This window comes from Cavia porcellus, unplaced genomic scaffold (assembly GCF_034190915.1).
Source record: "Cavia porcellus strain 051 isolate PalLab524CR breed Dunkin Hartley unplaced genomic scaffold, mCavPor4.1 scaffold_26, whole genome shotgun sequence".
In the NCBI taxonomy this organism is placed as follows: Eukaryota; Metazoa; Chordata; class Mammalia; order Rodentia; family Caviidae; genus Cavia; species Cavia porcellus.
In genome coordinates this window covers 10,139,184-10,160,220 of record NW_026947509.1, presented here as the reverse complement: position 1 = coordinate 10,160,220, position 21,037 = coordinate 10,139,184, and the positions used below count along the sequence as shown (strand labels likewise).

The 21,037-nt window shown below is 41.9% G+C and overlaps 1 protein-coding gene across 4 annotated transcripts in view; it reads right to left on the bottom strand.

The window, feature by feature from the left end:
• Positions 1 to 21,037, bottom strand: part of Ush2a (usherin) — a 658,323-nt gene that overhangs the window by 78,248 nt on the left and 559,038 nt on the right. For all 4 annotated transcript variants that reach the window (XM_063236705.1, XM_063236706.1, XM_063236707.1 and 1 more), the window contains 3 exons: positions 18,818 to 18,976; positions 17,389 to 17,551; positions 7,315 to 7,669 (listed from right to left, as the gene is read on the bottom strand). In XM_063236705.1, the coding sequence (XP_063092775.1) occupies positions 7,315 to 7,669; positions 17,389 to 17,551; positions 18,818 to 18,976 (677 nt within the window). The remainder of the gene's footprint in view (positions 1 to 7,314; positions 7,670 to 17,388; positions 17,552 to 18,817; positions 18,977 to 21,037) is intronic.

The following is a 21,037-nucleotide window of genomic DNA, read 5'->3' as shown; positions in this document are numbered from 1 at the left end:
CATTTTGTTTGTTGATGTCCAGAGAAATGCAAAATATCTGACGAAGGACTGCTTTGTGGCAGATTTGAATAATACCAGGCAAGCTTTCTATGTGAACAACTGAATGACCTAATTATATACTATCTGAACTACAGGTTCCACAATTCAGGGTATTCGTAATTTTCCATTGGTGTGACCATGATCAAAATATTTAATTTATGCAAATTTAAACCTTCTGTGACAAAGACAGGAAATAGCTCCTGTTCTACATCCTTCCACTTCATAGATAGAACCGGTGATGTTAGTGGTTTCAGCTTAGTAATATCCGGGTAAAGCATTAACATGAGTTTCACCTTAAAAATGATAGGAGTTGGAAAGATTCATTTGCAAACCCATCACATATGTATTCACAGGTGGTGGGTGTGGGTCATTGCATTTGGATTAAAAAGCAAATGTCTCTACATGACAGGTCACTAGCTTGTGGAAGGCAAAATCTTTTCACTGTTTGGCATAATGAGACTATTCCAACAGTGGTTTCAGTAATTTAAGAAAAAAAAATCACAGTATTGTTGTAATATTTTTCTAGGCTTCAGGAGCTCGCAATTGTTTGGCCCAATCAAATCTGGGAACACTAGAGAAGTTATCACCCATCAAGGTAATTACTTTCAAGTTGAAATAATTACTCTATCAATGTTAATGGTCTTTCAACTTCAATAAAGCACTCACCTGCCGATAATCACTGCTAACCTCTTGCTCTAATGCAATTCCCTCTCTATTTAGTAGGTTATATTACAGCCGTTACAGTGGTCACTTGTCCTGAACAGCTGCTGAATCTCACTTTGATTGGCTGCGAACCATAAAAAAATTGGTCATCTGTGTATGATTTCCCCCTCACCCATAAGCCCTTGTAGAGCGAAGGATGTGATCTCTGGGTTGTCACAGGGCACTCCAGGGGCTGCCATCTTGTCTCAGGTGGCAGCGACTTCCACTTGTGATGAGAGCAGAGTCATTGAATTCAATTCTGTCCTTCACTGCCATGTACAGCTTGGTATCTCTGCTAAATGGCATATATTCTGAATTTATGGCCGAGGCCTCTTAAGCACATAGACAAGTTCATTTTATTCTCATAGGATTAGTTTCAAGAATCCTTGGGATTCTAAGTAGGGTTTCCTGATACTTGGTTAAAGACAAAAATAGCAACACATGTGGTCCAAAAGTCCAACTGTTTCCCTGTCAGCTGCCTCTCACACACTGAGATTGGTGGTTTGGCACTGGTGAAGTGTCAGATACAGATATAGATTTGGCAAAAGCTATGTGAATGATTTGGGAAGTGTGTGTGTCCAAAAGACCACAAATTCTAGTTAGGACCCCAGGTCCAAGAGGAAGAAAAGTTCTAAAGGCAGGGAACCGCAGCAGGCTGGCATTTCCTGAGTAGAACGCTCAGAGAGGCAGGTACAAGGTGCTCTGGAGGGTCCAGACAGTCCTCACCCTCCAGAAGACAAACCTGTTCTCACTTCAGGCAACTTAGAAAGGACATAGAACTAAATCTGATTCTTGGGAAATTACTTGGAAATTGATAGCACGGTATCAGGAAAATATTTCAATTTGCAAACCTAGAATTTTATGGCATGGTGAAGAACATTGGAAGTTTATGAAACACTTGAAGTATGATTCACTTATGACCAAATGCATTTAGTGGCTTTGTACAAAGAACTTTAGCTACGTGCTCATTTGTTTAAGTCTCTGTTGTTCTAAAAGGTTTGCAGTCTTCTTACGCTGCAGTTATAGGCATTAATTGACTGGCCATCGTCATGGCTCTGTGAGATTGTAGTTCAGACTTGGAGAGGAAAAAGGACAGCTAAGGCATAGGGGGCTGATGGTTTCAGGAGGAGGAAATGTATGAAAATCCAAAGGTCATCTTCCAGATGAAGGAATCACTCCAGGCATGATGGCACACACTTGTAATCCTAGCACTCTGGGAGGCCGAGGCAGGAGGATCACAAGTTTGAGGTCAACATAAGCAAATTAGCGAGACTTTTTTCCCAAAAGTAAAAAATAAATAAATAAATAAATAAATAAATAAATAAAAAAGACTGAGAATGTACCTTAGTACAAAGGGTCTGGATTCAACCCCAATATCAGTACATACACACACACACACACACACACACACACACACACAGTGAATATAAAAATAGGAAGAAATCAGGACACAGTTTGGAAGCAGAACTGTAAGTAACTGGATATGGAAACAATGGAGAGGGAAGACTCAGAGATCATCTGGTTGGGTAATCTGACCAGCTGGTTGTAAAACAGGACGTGAGAGGAGACTGTTTTGGGAATAATAAGCACAGTTTGCTTGCTTAAGAGGGGCTGGAGAAGTGAGAGAGATTATAGCATGGGCCACTGGGGTGGTACTGCAGAGGTAAGAAAGGCAAGGAATTAGGGGCTGGATCTAGGGGAGTGGGACTTCTTGGGGCTCCCTCTGTGTGCACACAAAGAAAATATCATGAGACCCTCCAGTGGGTGATTTCACCTCCAATAATATTCAGCAAAAGTAGATTCCCAATGTGTGCTACAGACTTAACATGGAACGATTAGAAAAAGGGACAAAGACCATGCAAGGGCAGCAAACTGAAAGTTAGTATCAGGCCCGACACTTAAAGAACCCGAGTGGTGCTGAGGACTCAGTGTTTCGGGTGACATCGACCTGCCCATGTTTTGTGTCTTTTATACAGAATGACACAGTTGTCATGAAATGGGGAAATCTTAGTTTGCAGAGCTGACCCCCCAAAGTAGGACCATTGTTTTTATCACCAATTCTTTCTTCTGGTGAAAAGAAGCATCAGATGAATCTTTTAAGAGACCAGCATCTTACAGAAGGTTTCCTTTGTTTAATAAATGGTTTCAGGATAAAAGCTAAGAACCATAATATTATGAGAGTTACACTTAATTTACAAACATATGTAAACAACAGTACATCTTTAGCTTCTAATAAGCCAAAATAAAAATGGAATTCACAGTGAATGTACTCACAAGCTCTCCATAATTTGGTAATTATGAAGCATCTCTTGAATTTTGTTTTTGGGCACCTGTCCATTTAGTGGTAAGAAGATTGGCAACTCTCACACAAGGAAATTTTGAATACCTCCTCTTTGACATTGGGAAAGAGAATCTGGCAACTGGAATCCAGAAACTGGAGTTTGTAAATCTGGATTTTATTCTCGGATTAGAAGCCAACTTCTAGCGACCCATATTATTTGCTTCCTCTCCTATCATTCGCTTGATTCTGTACCCAGACTGAAGCACCATCTATCTTTCGGGGAACGGGCAAGGACATGCTCTGGATGGCTGTTTCATGGTCCTAGGGGGCAAATGGATATGCTTAGAACACAGGCTAAACGGCAAACCACCTTTAAATCCCGAGTTATTTCTGCCAGTGCGATGGCAGGTGCCAGTGAGGAGAAAGCAAACAAACCCAAATGGTGGTCGCAGTGTCGCCAACCTCGTGGGGAGTGTTCCTGTCAGTACCACCGTGGAACTGTCGCGTGCCAAGTGAGGCTAAATACAGTTTCGCTCTCTCCACACTGCACAATTCATCACAGAGCTAATCAGGAAGGGAGCTTAGGACCTCTCACGTTAGCTTGTTTACAGAGGACTGGTCTGGGGAGACCCTCAGAATTCTGTTACCTGTGTCCTCCCTTTCCAAGAAACTTCTTGGGCCCAAAGGGACCCGACATGACTTTTTGTGAGGTTGCAAGACAAGGTAGTGATGCATTTAAACCTACATTTTTCCATTTCTTCTCTCCCGCTGCCTCTGCTGCTGCCACCACTGTCTCTGCCAACACATACGCTCCTCGCCCCACGGAAGCCCCCACTGCCAGGTCTCCATCCACCGCCACCGGCAGCAGGAATCCAGCCTCCTCTGCGCCTGCTTTATGTGGCTCTCAGCGACATCCACCTGTCTATAAACAACTCTGGGGGGCCTTGGGACAAGCTCGTGATGGCTCCACACCACGGGCAAGTTATTGGTGGCCCCTTGTGCAGAGACAGGAACCTGGTACACAAGGTTCGTGGGAGGTATTAGCAACACCTCCTGCAAGTCTGCAGATTGAGTTGTAATCCTGCAATTTGGGGGACGGACCCTGAGCCTCATTAATAACAAACACAGTCATGTTGCTCTGCAGAATTCCAGCCTGTGTGATCACTGAGCAAAAAGTTGAAATATATCCTTAGGCAAACATAGGAGGGGAAGGAGACAGGAAAGTGATTAACTGGGACGGGAAATAGAGAGATAACAAGTAGATCCAGGAGATTTAAAAGGAGGTTGTCTAAATACAAGTGGCAAAAACTCAGCAGTAAGGAGCTTAGAGATCAACATGCCCAGCAGTAGTGACCTGTGTCTGAGACGTGATTACCTGCCTTCCCCTATAGTAGGGGTTCTGTCTAAAAGCTAAGTCTCACGGTAGACCTCAACAATTCAGCTGAGAGAGTGTGGCGCATTGACATATTGAACATGGTTCTCAATGAGTATTTGCCAAGTTTGATTGAACTGTCAATAATCTGTTCTTGACCCTAAAAGACTACTGGTGTAGAGACGTCATGCTGTTCTGAAGAGAAAGAGGTGGACTTATGTTACCAGAGAAAGATTTGGCTACCATCAAAGGGACCTTTTTTCCCTGCTGAAGAGGAGGTGAGGACATTAGATAAATGGATACCTTTTATTATTTTGGATAATCTTTACTTATTTTTAAAGAGTTTGACACAAGATCTACACAGGAAATTCAGGAATGAATTAAAATCAAGCACAGAGGTTTATTTTCCCTTATGGCCTCTTTCCAGGTATTTGTCCACTAAAAGTCACAGTGGCCTAGAAACTTAGTCAAGTGACCAGAATCTCAGAATACTTTCCCAGACTGCTTCACATATTAGGTCCTTAATTGTGTCTAAGGCTCAGATGGGACTTTCTTGGTAGGTCTACTGAAAGCTCTGATGATTCTCAGGACCAAAGATCCAAGTTTTAGGGAGAGGACTTTGGAATACATGCACGCATTTCAAAGTGGAATAAGCCATATTACTGTTTCTTGATCACTCTGGTTATTCTTTCCAGCATTACAATGAATCATCTTCAGAGAAAATGGAAGTGTGCACCAAGACTGAGCTGTCAAATCACTCATCACACACTTTACATCATGTGTCTTTAGCAAAGCCATCTATGAAGGAATGTCTTACATGCTAAAGGGAATTCCTCTGAAACTGTGTGGGGAGATGAATCCTTAGGCTCATACTCCTAAAAGTCATTAGTTTGAAAGATCAGAAGTTCAATCACTGTAAGACTGTTGCCATCAATAAATCATATTTAAATTAAAATACCTCATTAAGAAACCTATTATCCAGAGTGTTTTAGTATTTTCAAGAAAAATTTTACTTTAAGGGTGAAAGTTTAGACTGAGTTCTGAGGCTATGAGAGAAGCAACCAGATCTCCTGAAGGAGCACACATCAATTAAAGAAAGACCTTTTAGTGGTAAGAACATTGCTTCTAATGCGGACGACGAAATGTCCAGTGGAAATGACGTGAAAAATCCTGGTATGTACAGATAATTTAGCATGAAGTCAGAAAACAAGGTGCATGTTAAGACATAGAAACAGATTTCCTTAATATCATCCTTTTACTTACATGTTGTTTGTTAGTTATATGAGAGATTAAGTACATATGAAGATTATAGGAAAACATGGTACTGTATTTTAACTTATTTAAAAGATTCTTCTGGAGTTTCATTAAAAGTTGTTTATATTATTTAAATATTTTGATAAACATTATGTTCTATAATTTTCTTGCAAATTAGGCTTCCAAGATTTGAAGCATAGAAATATGATTTTCTTTTAAAATAATGTTTTATTCTGTTTTTAATCTCATTCTTATTCTTGAGGGATTTCATATTTAATAAAGTTTTAGCACATTTTGAAAACTATGTGAGGTTTGATTGAAAAAATATGATGCATTTACACAAAAAAATTCTTACGGCTCAGGCCCATGTCACGAGTCTTCCCCAAACTTTCTCCCTTGTTCCAAACACAATTATCCCATCTTCCTTTCTAATTCTGCAGAAGTTCTAGAGGTTCTCTTTCCTGAGTGTCTTTAACTGTGCTGTCAAGGGTGCCTTGATGTCCTGAATTGTTAAAAAGAAAAATGTATCTTTCACGATCACTTTGGGGAAGAGCCAGAAGTCACACACTGCTGGACTTGGGAATAAGGTGGAGGAGGACATGGCATGATGTTTTTAGGAGCCTGCCTGTCTGTGGGCTGGTACGCAGTAGCAGCGTTCACCATGTTTTTAGTAACTGTGTGAAGACACTCACGAAGGAGGACTTCCAGCACTGCTTCATGACATGGCCAAAATGATGGCATGATCCATGTGTTCAAAGTGAGGAGGAATATTTTGAGGGCGATGAATGGCAAAGCATCTTTTATTGTAATAAGTTCTTGTAATTTAAATGCTCACCATGTGCTATGCTCTCCTTTGAGTGTATTTAACTCCTACACAGAGCATGAGACTGTTGCATTGCATCCGCTGCATGAATCCTCTATAGCATGAGTGCCTCTTGCTGACCTCTGAGCGCATTCATGCCCAGCACTTTCGGGATGTGATGTGATTTCTCTTGTAGGGTGGTTTATGACTGGTAGGTGGTAAGCTTGGGATCTAAGGCTCAGGGTAACATATACCCTCATCCTGTCCTTCACATGCAGCTCTCATCTGTGTAGTGCCATGGAAGAGGCTGTTTCCAGAGACCAGAACCCTCATGACCCTGTGTCTCTCACAGGATTTCAGGCTGTGCAGGCATGGAGAAGGGATGGAGGAGACACCACGTGGACAGAATTAAATAGTTTTCTACATTGGAGCAGGGCATTCTCCTCACAAAAAATCATGACAAACTCAGGCTGTAGTGACATTTATAGTGCATGTAACTTTCATGATATATGTTTATAAAGTTGGCTTTTCCAGCAAGTAGAAAGTTAAATGTTGTCTAGTTTTACATCCTCATCCCTGCAAGATATAGAGGGGCCCATTGAATCATCCCCATTTAATGGGCTAGAAAGGAGAAGTCAGACAGAGAGTGAGGGTTGCGTTCGCTTGCCCTAATGGAAATTAGCCATGGTTCACAACTAGACCCTGGTGTTCTTCCGACCTCGCTTACAGAGCATCCCTGTGCTCACACTGCTTTACACACAGAAAAAAGTTTGTATATATTTAACAAAAACAACAAGCTGGATATGAAACGAACATGAACACATTAAGAGGTACCTGGGCACGGTTTTCCTATGTGAATCTTACCGTTACTGTGAACGCGGGCACCGGTGTACTGCCTGGGCCTGGGTCCTCGTGCCTCTCTCTATAGACCACGCGGTACTGGGAGATGTGGCCATTGGGTGACTCTGGCTCTGTCCAGGTCAGCAGGACGGAATGGGCACTGGTGGCTCGAGCCTGGGGGGCCGGCAGGGCCTGAGGGGGCGCTTCCAGGGTCTGTGTAGAGGACCAGTCGCTGTTCACCGAGCCCTTGGAGTTCTGGGCTCGGGCCCTATACTCATAGCGTGTGAAAGGTCTCAGTGTCCCAGCATCATCTGTGAACTGGAGGGCCCCTTCTGACCAGGCAAACACGAGGGACGCATCTTCGGTGCCAGCAGGACGTCTGAAATGAAACCATGCAAGCAACTGTAAACACAGGTCCGGAGAAGGAGCCACATTTTTGGGAGAGGGACTAGTTATCATCCTTCCCGGGTCATGACAAAGACAGACCAGTTGGAAAAACACAGAAGCAAGCTGGCTGGGACATTCTCTATGACAAATATGACATTGCATGGATGTATGTGTGCACATGTGTGCATGCACACCTGCTTACATGTCTGATTCACTGTAAGTGTGCATGCTTCTCCTCAGATCTTTGGTTTTCCAAATTCATTTCAAGGAGAAAAAAAGAAAAAAACTAAAACAAAAATTTAAAACACATCAGTCAGGGGGCAATAATGGTATCTACATTGTGCATTGTCATCCTCAAATTATTCACCAGAGCACAAGACATCTGCTTACAAGTGTCCAAACAATGCCAGCACAAATCTCTCTCTTCAGAGGACCAAAAGGTGGAGGAGGGAAGGAGAGGAGGGGCAGGGAAGGGGGTATATAAAGAATTAAGATGTATTATACATATGTACTGTTGCCTCATGAGGAAGGCAATCACTACGCACTACAAATATGAGGTCATGAATAATAAAGCCCCATGTTGGGCTGGGCATATAGCTCAATGGTACAAGCGCCTGCCTGGCAAGGGCAAGGTCTTGAGTTCGAAATCTGGTACCAAAAAAAGTCCAGTTTCATAGAAAATATGGAAAAACAACATAAAAATAAGTAAAAGATCATTCTCAATCATATTTTGTTGCAGACTTCTGTCTTTTAAAAAAACACAAGGAAATATATGAACAATTAAAAATGCAGAATCCTAAATTAAGTGCTAGTAACACTTTTCTAAGTATTTTCTATGGCTATGTTCCTTAGTGTGCATGCATGTGTGTACATGAAGTCATAATGGGATTTCAGTTTTTGCAAAACATGTAATTGTCAGGGGCTGATGTCGGGGGACATCCTTGACCTTCTATGGTGGGTAGAGTGCAGTGAGGGTCCCTATTTGTGTATGTCTCTCTGCCTCCATGGCTTCTCTGCTCCTGTGACCCCAAACCCACTTTGGGCTTGGCAATTGGACTTTCCCTGGCTGTAGGGCAGGAAGGAGTCTGCTAAATTCAGACTGGAAACTGTTTGCACGTGGAGGCTACTGTTGCTGCTGCTGAGACCTGGATGTGAGACGCCCCCGCTGGCCTCCTGGAGGATGAGGACCACCAGGAGAAGGACGCCCACCACTCATATTTCCTCTTACCTAGCACTATGCAATTTTGGCTTTTGTTTCCAGAATGTTTGAAATGTTTTGAATTCATTTCCCAGGTGTAACTTATTTTCTCTTCAACCGGATTTCCTCTTCTTTAAGGAAATCATAACACCTAAAATAAAGAGCGTTCTTCCCTAAGCATGTGTCGCTGTTTACCAGTAAACCCTTGTTAAGCTCCTCACACACCAGGCCTCGACCCAGGAGCAGGGTCACAGTGATGAACACACTGTACCTGGAGGAGATCAGAGCAGAGGGGCTAGGCCAGCGCTACACACGCGGATTAGTGAAAACAACAGGATCGGGAATACAGTGGGAATTTAGAGATACTTAAAGGGCAAAGTCTATGTCATTATAGCGATCTCCTCTGAGACCTAGTAAATACAGGGTACCCTGAAAACCACTTTCAACTGCCTGAGAACAAGATTGTTCGTTGCATCTTTAGATTTTGTTCCATTCAAAACTACAGCCCATGCATTATTTGGTTTTGGGGGTGTATTGAAAATATAATGTGTTAAACATCTAAGCAAGAGAAATAGAATTGTCAGTTGCTAAGATTGCTCTACATATCTGGTATTTCACTTGGAAGAGTTCTTCGGTCATTTGGAGGTAAGCAATGATGCGTCTCCTAACAAAAGGGGAAGGTCCTGAGAATTTGGAATCACCATCCCTCTGCAGTACCAGCACTGGAGTTCAGTGCATCTTCAATAGTTTCTTTTTTTAAATGAATGGCTCATAGGCATACACTTTCATGACTTTTCTACAGATCTGCCTTATGTCAATTTTTATATCCTATTAAGATAAAAAATTTAGGGTGGGTAGAATGTAGCCAAGAGCTGGACTCTCTTTTGGCCCACTCTCCAGGTGAGAAGAGAAGGATAAATAAATCAGTATTTTCCAGACTGTTAGGGGCATTTAATTAACACACTCTTCAGATGCTGGAAATGGACATGCTGCCATATCAAATTAACCAGCGCCATCAGAACCTCACAGTTGATTAAGACAAAGTAAATGACGGTACCCTTTTACAGGAAGGCAGGCTATGGAAAATCTTTGGCTTTGGGAGTTTGATGAGTCTCAGGTTGATAAATCACTATGACCTAAGGAGGAGCAATGACAAACATCCTGCTGGAGGCTGTGGAGGCTTCATGGGTCCCACTCAGTGACCTGCAATTACAGGCCGGCAACCCACCTCATAATTACCGCTACCATGCGTGGACCAGATTCCACACTCCGCGTAGGTTTGCAGAGCTTGGCCTTTGTACTGGCTTCGGAGATCAGGTACCAGGTGTGGCAAGGGGAGGGATCCATTCTAATGAGAACACAGGGCGCAGAGCCAGGGACTCCTCTCAGGGATTTTTAAAAACCTGTTTGCTAGGATTATAACAAAGCAAACACATGTAGGAAGTTCTTTGTGGGAAATAACACTTTCTATTTTGTCTCGTTTTAGCTTTACTATGACAATTCAATTAATTTTTATTAAACTCTCATGAAGTCCTAAATTGAGATGTAGCCATGGTTTGTGTAAAACTGACATTCTTTTAACAATTGCCCAAAAGTATAAATTTTTAAAATTTACAGGAGTTAAGCATGGAGTATGAGGTTAGCTCCTATGTCGCCCACCAAGACAATGAAAGCATGCGGCCTGATTAATGTATTTCTTCTCACTGCTGAATACTTAATAAATGAATATTGTGGAGGGGTAAATGTCCCATCTGTGCTGCAGAAATCCAGAATCCCTTTATGTCTGAACGCACTTTGAGCAGAAGTGACTGAGTGATCAGTGAATATTCCTAATCTATTTACGATTTAAGCTTCAACTGTTCACTTAGTTGGAATTGTTTCCTCTCTTAAAAATAAGTCTGCTTTTAGAGAAATCACATCTTTAGCTCTTTCTGAAGAGCCAAGTAGTTATTCTTTGCTGATGCTTGCTTGGGAGATCCTCGGTCATGTATTTTTCCAACTGGAGTTAATTTAATGTTTCCCCCGCCAACAAGAAAAGAAAAACAGTTATGAAAAATAGGAGATGCATATTTTAAAAGGCATTGTATATTGTAAGAGCCATTCTAAGACAACCGATGTTGTCTTAGTCCACAATAATCTTTTTAAGAGCAAAATACCAGCAAATGTCATTGCTTATTTTCAAGAGCAATTAAAGCAAAATCCTAAAGCTCAACGCATTTCACATAACAATTTCACCACCCACCCCATGAAGAGTGTCAACACACTTGGAATTTAAATGAATATCTGCAAATACCTGTAGTCAGAAGAAACAGGTTGCAGGTCCTGCCTCTGCCACTTAGTTCGATGACCTTGGACAATTTATCCTGTGACCTCTATTTAATTTTGTAAATTGGAGTTAATAACCTCTTAGTTCAGAGCAAACCTCCCAGAAGTCTTGTTATGAGTTAAACTGAGCACAGCAATGCACACAGAGATCACTGGGTAAAAGGCATGCACCACACCCCACTGAAGTCATCACAGAGATATGTTTGGAGTTCTGCATTGGCCAGCAGAGCTGGCAGTTACAGAAGGGTGGCTTTGAACCTTGACAGCTACCGAGCAGTGCACGTGAGAATAAGTGCGGATCCAGAACTGAGTTGCAGGTGGATGAGACAAACATAGGCTGGGTGGGAGATACCTTCCGAAGGCTTGCTCCTCAGGCTTTGTGACCTGAGTGGATGTCTTGCTACTGGGGATAGAGTTGCCAAATGGCACCCCTAAATTTTAGGAGAATCCTTTTAAATCTTTTTAGTGATTCACTGTGCAACTGGCCTCAATTACCACTCAGGATTCTGGGACTGCTATTCCCAACTCAGATTCCCATCATGCCAATGGCTTGTCTAGAGCCCTGTGCTTCACCACGAGATGCCAAGCTCCCATGGCTTTGGAATCCATTAATTCTGTTTTCCAACACCTCTTCTCAGTTTCTTCCCTGATCCTCTCCTTTTTGTACCCTGACACACTCTGAAAACATTACTCTCAAGGCACTTTCTCCAAAAATCCTTCCTCTGCCTTGGTGCCAGTTACCATACCCTCTTTGGACTCCCTGTCACATTGTGTCACAATGTGTCTTCTTTTTTGGTCTGTCACACCACACTAGGAGGACCTGCAGCCGAGGACTCCACCTCACTCTCCCTCAGTCCTCGGTCCCTAAAGCAGCACAGCATACTGGGAGATGCCACAGAAGGTTTTGAAGCGGTGACCAACTGGTTGACAAGAAGAACCCCAAACGCTATGGAACCTGGTTGAATAGAATCATGCACCTGTTCTTAAGTTATTGTCTCTGAGCTCTACACCTGCCCTTCTCCATCTGACTCTGAGGACAGCACTGTGCCTCTCCTCTATACCAGAGGACCTCATGTTGGGCTGTACTTCTAGGGGGTGCCAGAGGGTGGTCAGGAAACAGAAAGGAGAAAGAAATCAGTTCTTTCCTCTCTGCTTTGCTTGGCAGCTGTGCTGTGAGCCTTTCCGCAGTGAGGATCCCACACTGCAGCAGCACTGCCTGTGCCTGTAGGAGCGCAAGTGTTCAATATGCGACTTCTGCTCCACTTGGAGCTCCAATTCCATTGCATGTCCCCCACATGTCTGTACGGTGGGTGGGGCGCCCCCCTCCACCCAAGCTGCAGGCTGGGTCCCTCCTCTGATCTCTGAGTTCTAATAATTCTAACCATTCCTCCAAGTTCCCTTAGGCTTAAGGGGAGCACCCTGTCATGTCGCTGGTGCCCCTATGATATCTTAGTGTTCTCTTTTCATTCTTACACTGAATTAGTTAACAAGTTTATAACTTGTAAGTAATTTTATGCTTTCCCTTGGTGGAACTGGTATGATTTCTCTGTCCTGATTATACTTCGAGGGCCACAGGAAGTGATAATGTTCCCAGGACAAAGGAAACAGGAAGTGATAAAGGAAACAGGAAGTGATAGAGCAAATGTAGTGCTGGGGCTGTGTCTAGGTGGTGTCTCAGGGGTGTCTCGGGCTGTCTTGGGGGTGTCTTGGTGGTGTCTTGGGGTATCTCGGTGGTTTCTCAATGGAGAGTGCTTGTGGAGCATGGGGGAAGGCTCTGGGTTCCAGCTCAACTCTAAAGGGGAGGAAATGGGGCGATGACAGATTTGCAACCATGTTATCTTTACTGCACCATATAATATATTGATTGTGAAAGTTAATTAGAAGACGTTAATGAACAAAAGAAGTGAAAGACTCATCAATATCCTGCAACTTGGAAATAAGTCCTATTGACATTATTTTTGTACTAAACAATCCAGACACTTTTCATGCACAAAAATAAAAACAACAAATGCTGAATATGTGAATAAAACAGCCTCCTACCAAGCATAGTGGCACGTAATCAGCTTCCTTTCATTAGCAAGAACCTCTTTGCTGGTTCTTAAATATACCTACAACTGTCAGCTCTGCCTTCCTGAAGCGAAGCTATGGACAGCCCAGCTAAGATATGTTCTTGGATTCATCACATTTCGCCTCTAACACAGTGATTTCACATTTATTACTCCACTTAGTTCTCACAAAATTCAGGGAGGCTGATTATTCTTCATGTTTAGGAATCTGACTTTACACAAAGACAGAAGATGAGAGAACACCTGATTTGCTCAAGGTCACAGAAGTTATTTAAGTCTTGTCTCATGATCACAAATCCCGTGCTCCTTCCAGTGCATCACGTGTAGAAGAAATAACTGACAAGGAATTTTTAATGTGGCCACGAAATGGAAACTTGCCTTAAAATGTAAAGAGTATAGATAAATGAACAAGAAACTTCCAACAGAACCACATAGTTCACATGATTTCTTGTATATAAAGAACATGTATATAGAAAATATCAATATTAATGTTTTAAAATTAACAGTATTTATTTCTTTTAGCAAGTTAGATACATGCCTGGCTAAGTCCTAAAAATGGATAATAGTCACTGATACTTCTGGTCTGTTAATTTCTTTTCCAATAAATCTATTTCACATTTTAAATAGTATGTTTTGATTTTGGGATGCCTACTCCCAATCACATGGAGCATTTGCAATCTTGCATGAATATTCAGAAACAGCGAAACTGTCTCTGCCAAAGTTTCTGACATTTATATTTCTCATATTACATTGTACATTTCTGTTTACTTAGTTTGTCTTTATGTATTATTGGGAAGATTCTTGAGAGCAGAGATTAGGTCTTACAGATCTTTGTGTCTCCATCAGTAGATATGTACATATATGCATGGATCTGCCTTTAGATCTATATGAGTACTTGTCTTTCTACATGATGTAAGTTGCATTGCATCAAAATTCACTGGCTGTTGATTTAGCACTCACTTTTTGTTAGCTGTCTCAACCAGATTAATTAATCCTAGAAAATGAACACTTTCAGTTTCTCACCTTGAAATATCTTTCCATATCTTCATCTTTCAAAACGATACCAGATTTTATTCTTTAAAATCTTTGGGAATATTCAGAAGGAATGTTTGTTTCTTTTTTTTTTTCTACTTGTACAGTTTTTACCAGGTGTTGGTGTAAAGTTTTGTCTTTAAGTGTACATGGTGGAAATATTTTATTGATTTTAAAAAGAAAGTTTATGAGATTATAATGTTGCAATGAGTATGCAATGTTGCTTCATTCAAGTGCAAATGCCTAGCAAGAGCGGATAACTTTATTATGTGTTTTATAAACTCCCAAGATAATGTCTTGGATGCATTTTGTAGCTGGAAGTGAAGAGATTTCTGCCAATTACAAAGTCATTGACATGAGATACGGAGGAGCGGGGAACTGAGGAATTTCTATACAAACTAAATGCCCTGCCAAAAGGAAGTAAACACACAAGCTGGCTTTGTCTACACCTTGTCAGTAAATAGGCTTTAAGGCACTAAATTAAAACTTACCCCCATTCTTTATTACCATCTCCGTAGCAAATACTGCTTTGCGATTCACATATAGTCAAAAAAGTATCGTAGTTAACAAGCACAGGGAATTGCAGTAACCATATGCATGATTTGTCTCTAACAGGTCATATATTTCATTTTGTTTCTGATGATTCCTTTCCCTTTTTTTGTACTGGGATCCAATTCATGACCTCACACTTGCCAGGCAGGCGCTTATGCCACAGAGCTAAATCCCCAGCCCTCATTTTGTTTCTGAAGTGATGAACATCTTCTCTCTTTATTAGGGTGGACACTTTTATCTAACAAGATGACATCTAGAGGCAATATTTAAACAATAGAGGAGAATCACAGGAGGAAAATACTGTGCAGGGGTTGGTAGGAATAGCATCTTCCAGAGGAGATACTCAAGCTGTCTTCCTGCAATTTAATGAGATACCTGCATGGGCCACAGCTTGCCTTTGGTTGAGCTAAATGTATTTCCTTTGGTGGCAATAGAAGAAAGGAGTGGCTGAAGAGGAAGCAAAAATTACATGCCATAACCTCCTCAGAAATACCGCAGGCCCGTGGCTGGGACTATCCGAGGGCCCTGTGGAGTCTCAGGATGAAAAAGAGCTCCGCGTCTCCATTCTATTTCTGTCCTTACAAATTTCTGATTTTTTTTGCAGCTATCCAAGAAAAATGTGATATTGTTGTTGTCTAAGCACATTTAAACTTCAGCTAGAATAACTGCCAAGTGATTCATGCCTATGCAGGTGAATGTAACGATTGTATCTGCAGCCCCAGCGAGCCATTTCCATTTCACTTTAAATAAAAAACAAAATGTATCTGTGTCAGTCAGTGCCCTTCCGCTGTACTCAGAGGTATCAAACAGGCCACAATTATGATTGTGAAGTGATTGTGTCACATTGGAGGAAGGTTTATTGCTTTTGAGTCTGCGAGGCAGTAACACACTCTGCTTCATATTACTCTTTATATCATTGTTTGGCTGTGACTAGAATAATCAAATGCCATCAAATGCTGTCAAATTCAATTTACAGCATTTTTCATTGAAGCGGGCTCTCGGCATTAGATTTCCTGTTTTCCTTCTCCCGAGCTGCCACGGAATAGTCACTGTAATCATGAGCTTTATTTACAAAAGCAACAGAGTGAAGCTCCGTCCTGCTCTCCAACAGATACTTTATTCCCCTTTATTCAGAATAGGAGTCTGATGTGCTTTTCTCATACAATTAGCATTAAGTAGATGAAAGAAAACTATTTCGAGAGGGTGGGCCCTTTGCAGCCTGCGCCACCGTGCTCAGTGTGAAATGTAAATTCACATTAGCCATTTTCACATGTTCATGTGTATTGGAATCAGAAATACTACTCTTCAAATTAATGTTTGCTGAGAAAGATTTTGGCTCACTCACTTTCGGTTGTGTCATTTACATAACAGAAATGCGACAGTCCTTTCTCGGTTCACTGGTTTTCTCAGGTCCTTTGCTCATCACGGCAGGTGGATTTCAGTCAGCGATTTTCCATATCCGAATTGAGAAAGGAGCTGAAAGTTAAGTTTCACTGATGTCCAGGTTATAGGACCAAATAAGAGAAGGTGCCGGGCTGCTTTGGAGAAGAAGAACTTGAGGGGTAGGAGGAGCTGAGGAGCACGGTGGTGTGTCTGGTGTTGCCGAGGTGTAGACATGGCTTTTGGAGAGGGGTTTGCAAACTGCAGATCCTGGATTGTGCTGTTGGTCTTACTTTTTGTCTTCTCTTTTCTTCTCTTCTTTTTGTTTTTCTCTTCACTCCTAGGGATCGGACCCAGGGCTTTGCCCTGAGCTACATCCGCAGCTCATATCTTCAATTTTTAGTTTGATATACGATCTCACTCAATTACTAACTTTGCCAGGCTGGACTTGCACTCATGATTTATTTTCCTGCCTCAGCCTCCCTATTACCGGGATGACAGGCATCTGCCACCACACTCGGCTGCAGCTGCATCTGTCTTTTGTGTTGTAGGCTTCAAGCTCTTTCTGACAGCGTTTGCCCCTTTTCTCTTCCTCTCATCCTCTCTTTGCTTTCCTCCTTCTCTCTGTCTCCTCTCTGTTCCTCTCTCTCTCTCTCTCTCTCTCTCTCTCTCTCCTCTTTTCAATGACTCCTCCAAATCCCTCTTTCTCTTTCTTTATTTTATTTCAAACCACTTGACAAATTCCACTCATAACAGTGAAAGCAAGTTGTGCTCCCATGGTCCAGCCTGCCAGGGTGGCCTGAGTAAACACCCAGGGAGCTGGGTGTGGAGCCACAGAGCCAGTCTTTCCCCTGGGAAAGGCCACCATCTCCACCCTCCCCCCCACCCCCCATGAAACATCACATGCTGGGTAGCACTTTGGCCAGTGTGCTCTGGGGTTTGTTCTACTTGATTATCATGGGCTCTAAGGTCTCAGCCACAAACTGACCTCATCACAAAGGTAAGCCCTGGGGGCTCTGGCTTCCGTCTTTGGATAATGGATAGAAGTTTATGCTCTGAAGGCATACATGCCCCTCTACCCAGCACAGAAAGAGAACCGAGTGTGATCTGAGTGACTCAGCACAGTGCACGCTCCTATATGACCACTAACAGTCTTACCTGTGAATGAAGTACTTGGTGATGATTCCATTTGGTTTGTTAGGTGGCATCCATTGGACCTCTACGCAAGATGACCCCAGCACCTTGAGAAGAGGGGGACCAAGATCCTCGGGGGCTGCCTCAGACGTCTTGATAGACACCCTACTGCTAACTCCACAGCCACCTTGAAAAAGATATGAGGTCTTTAGTAATTTGCTACAAGAGGAAAAGAGTGACACACATACGTAGCAGGGTGCAGGTTATTAGGAAATCCTCTCATCTGAAGTTTGGCCACATACTTACACATGTATGTTAGGTCAAAACTGTACATATCCATACAATCTGAACATTCAAATAGGGAATATGTTTCAGAAAACTTATTAATAAATCACATTTATGCAGGCATAGACAATCAAGCCTATACTTTTTGGAACTAATATTTCTCTCTCTGTGTTGGATCTGTCTAGCCAAAAAGTGTCTAACATTTGAATTTTACAAGTGTAGACCTGGTCTACACCTCTTGGGCATTGTTAATACTACTTTACGTTGGCCAATATTTTTAATAAATGACTCTTCTTCACCCAGGGATCAAATGATTAGAAGGACACTGTCCCCTCATAGCCTAGATTCAGGGAATGGAGATTAGAATTTGATTTTGTCCTTAAATCAAGAAAGCATTCATTTAAAGCTGGCTTCATAGCCATCTGCTGAAGACTGGAGCAGAAGAAGCAACATCCTTCAAGGAAAGTTGCTGTGGTCTGGATGATACCAGAACTCACTGGCAGAAGGACTCAGGCTTTCTGATCCTAACCAAATCCGTGGGCACTAACCCTTGTGTGGCGGGATGAGTTCCCACAGCACTGGAGCTGCCACGTGACACACCCCCAGCACAAGACTGGACGGTTTCTGTGGTCCAATGTGAGGCAAATGTTCTGTACCCCAATACATCTTCAGTTAGCGGTTAGGAGTTCTATAACTTATATGCATCACAAGATTCAAGGTGACAGTTTAGGCATGTGACACTGGGTTCAGGGAAGCCCCATAAAACATGTATGATTCCGTTTGAGGCAACTCAACTTTTAAATAACTTCTCTTTATATCCTGATTAAATTTAAAACCAATATGAATACATTTTCTATGAAATTTTTGTGATGTTCACTTTGTTTTATATACCGCTATCTCTGAATGAGGTAGGTGTTTTTCCTCTAAAGGGCCTTTTAAAACAAGACTTTACAAAACCACCATTTTAATCTATTTAAATATTCATGGTTTAACGTACACAAGTGCATGGCTAACGCTGAGGTTTCTGGGTAAACAGTCCACTATGGATAAGAATTGCAATGTTAGTCCTTGCATGCAAACTGAGAGCCTGTAGCTTTTTAATGAAAAAAAATTGTTTATGAAATACTTTCCCATAAAAGCCCAAGTTAAGTGTCTAAAAGGCTTTCACCGTTTTGACATGCTTGTATCCTTATCTCATACTGGGTGAAAGGAGCCAGGTTTTCCAGAAGGGTGGATTGTAGGTGACCGACTGAGAAGGTCAGAGGTGTGACACTCCCATCATTGAGTAGGACGTGGTACTCCACAGGAATCTGGGGGATGAGGATCCCTTTAGAGAAACAAAGAGGAAGAGGGACGGACAGAAGCATATGTGTATGTTACACAAAACGGTCAACAACCATTTTCCCTGTCAGAAAATATACATTTAAAAGCTTGTACTTGAAAGGTAAGTATTTGTCTAAAAGAACAATTAAAAAACCTACTCAGGACCTAGTATCAGAATGTGCTGTACTGTTTCTTAAAAATTGTAATATTTCCATTTGAAGCTATACCCTACTGGTAAATAAAACCAAAGGCACATTTCACTTAAAAAAAGGTAAGGTGTCATATATTTTTCCTAGGTTTACTTACTCTTAAAGTACATAAAAAACATCAGTTGTGCTGGTGACAATAATTTTTCTGTAGTGCATTGTGTATGCATTCTGTCTGACACGGCTCCTTGACATAATAGCCCATAAAGTCCCCAAATCACAGTCTACCTAGAGAATTCCCAGTGCATTAATTATTGAGTTGAGATAGTCTACTCTGTCAGGGAGACTTATGTACCTCAAATACATATGAAATTTGGGACCAGGAACTGTCACTTTTCACTACTGCTTCCTAAAGAAAGGAGGTCTTGCCATTTTGGCCTTTTCGCAATCTATTTATATAATTAAATGTCTGTGAAGTTTTATCTGGTCAGGATCAATGTACATTCTTTTTCAGGGAGAAGATAGGAGCTTAGAATTAGAATATAATAGTGTTCCTTACTAACTTGTCTCAGTGATCAGAGAGCCGGTAACATTTTGAGATTTAGTTACTTATCTTGGACTTAGTAAGTTCATCCATACACTGAAACAATGGAATGGGCAGACAGCATCTTGGAGAAACTAGGATTCAGGACTCAGCACAGGGGAGGTCTCATGCAGGCAACACTGTGGCAGCTCTGAGGTTAAGGAGCAGAAGTCCTGCACACACCAGAGATGCTCACGGTTTTGTGCAGGGTTGATGGAAACAAGAAGTCTTTGCAAAAAGATGGATCCATGAATTCCTCACAAAAGGTGCCAAACTGTACTGAATCTGACAACCAAGACTGAGAATTTTTATTTTAAATTTAGAATGTCCTTCTTAGACCTCACGTTACATGTTTCTTAATTGTTGATACTACTGCACTGCATTATTGGTTACTGGATGGTTGGCTCTGGCTTTACACTTCTGCTGAAGCTGAGATTTTCAACAGTGTGCTAGACAATTCCACATGAATTCCCACAGAGATCTTGATGTCAGCAGAGGCTGAAACAGCTGTGTTTTCTGCTCCCAAACCTGCACTTCCTGGGCTCCTCTTTTAGTTAACAATGACATCTGCTCCTCTCTTCCCAGGCCACGGGCCTCAGAGCCTTAGAGTAGACTCTGCTTTCTTCCCTTCCACACTTGTGACTACTACATTTTACTATTTCTATAAGAAACTTTAGCTTATTCCTCCTTTTCTTAGTAGATGTTTTTCATACACAGTGAGCACATGCATTCTGGGGGACTGGTAATACACACATTGCATTTTGATCCTTTGTACTTTCCCCTCTCTTTTCTCCTTTCTCTCTTTATCTCCACATCCTCATCCAGTCTCCACACAGTTCTAAAATGCTGATGGCATTAACAAGACCCACCCTGCATCACTGGGTGATGACAGCACTGGCAGGATTAACATTACTAGAGATAAGAGGTAAGGAGAGCAGCTTGGAAGTCACTACATAAACAAGAGCACCCTCCCACTGAATCCCTGCTTGTGCGAAGCATCAGGCTCGGCCTGTCTTTATGCCAGTAGGATGTCAACTTCCTAAAGCCAGTATGCATTCTTCTCTGTCTCAGTGTAGATTCTGCGTCTAGCCTTTTAACACAAAGTAGTAGTTCGATAAGTATTCGTTGTTTAAATAAATTAAACCTCAGGACCATGCTGTGGGGTAAATGTCATTAACTTTCAAGGACTAAGAAAATTAAGGCTCAGAGAACCTCTTCTAGATTGAACATGGACAAGTGGGGCAGCTATGACCAGAACTCAGGCTCATCTGGTATCAATGCTCATCTTTCAGTACTTAGGCTTCCTCTTGATCATGGGGTCTTTGATTGGTACAGG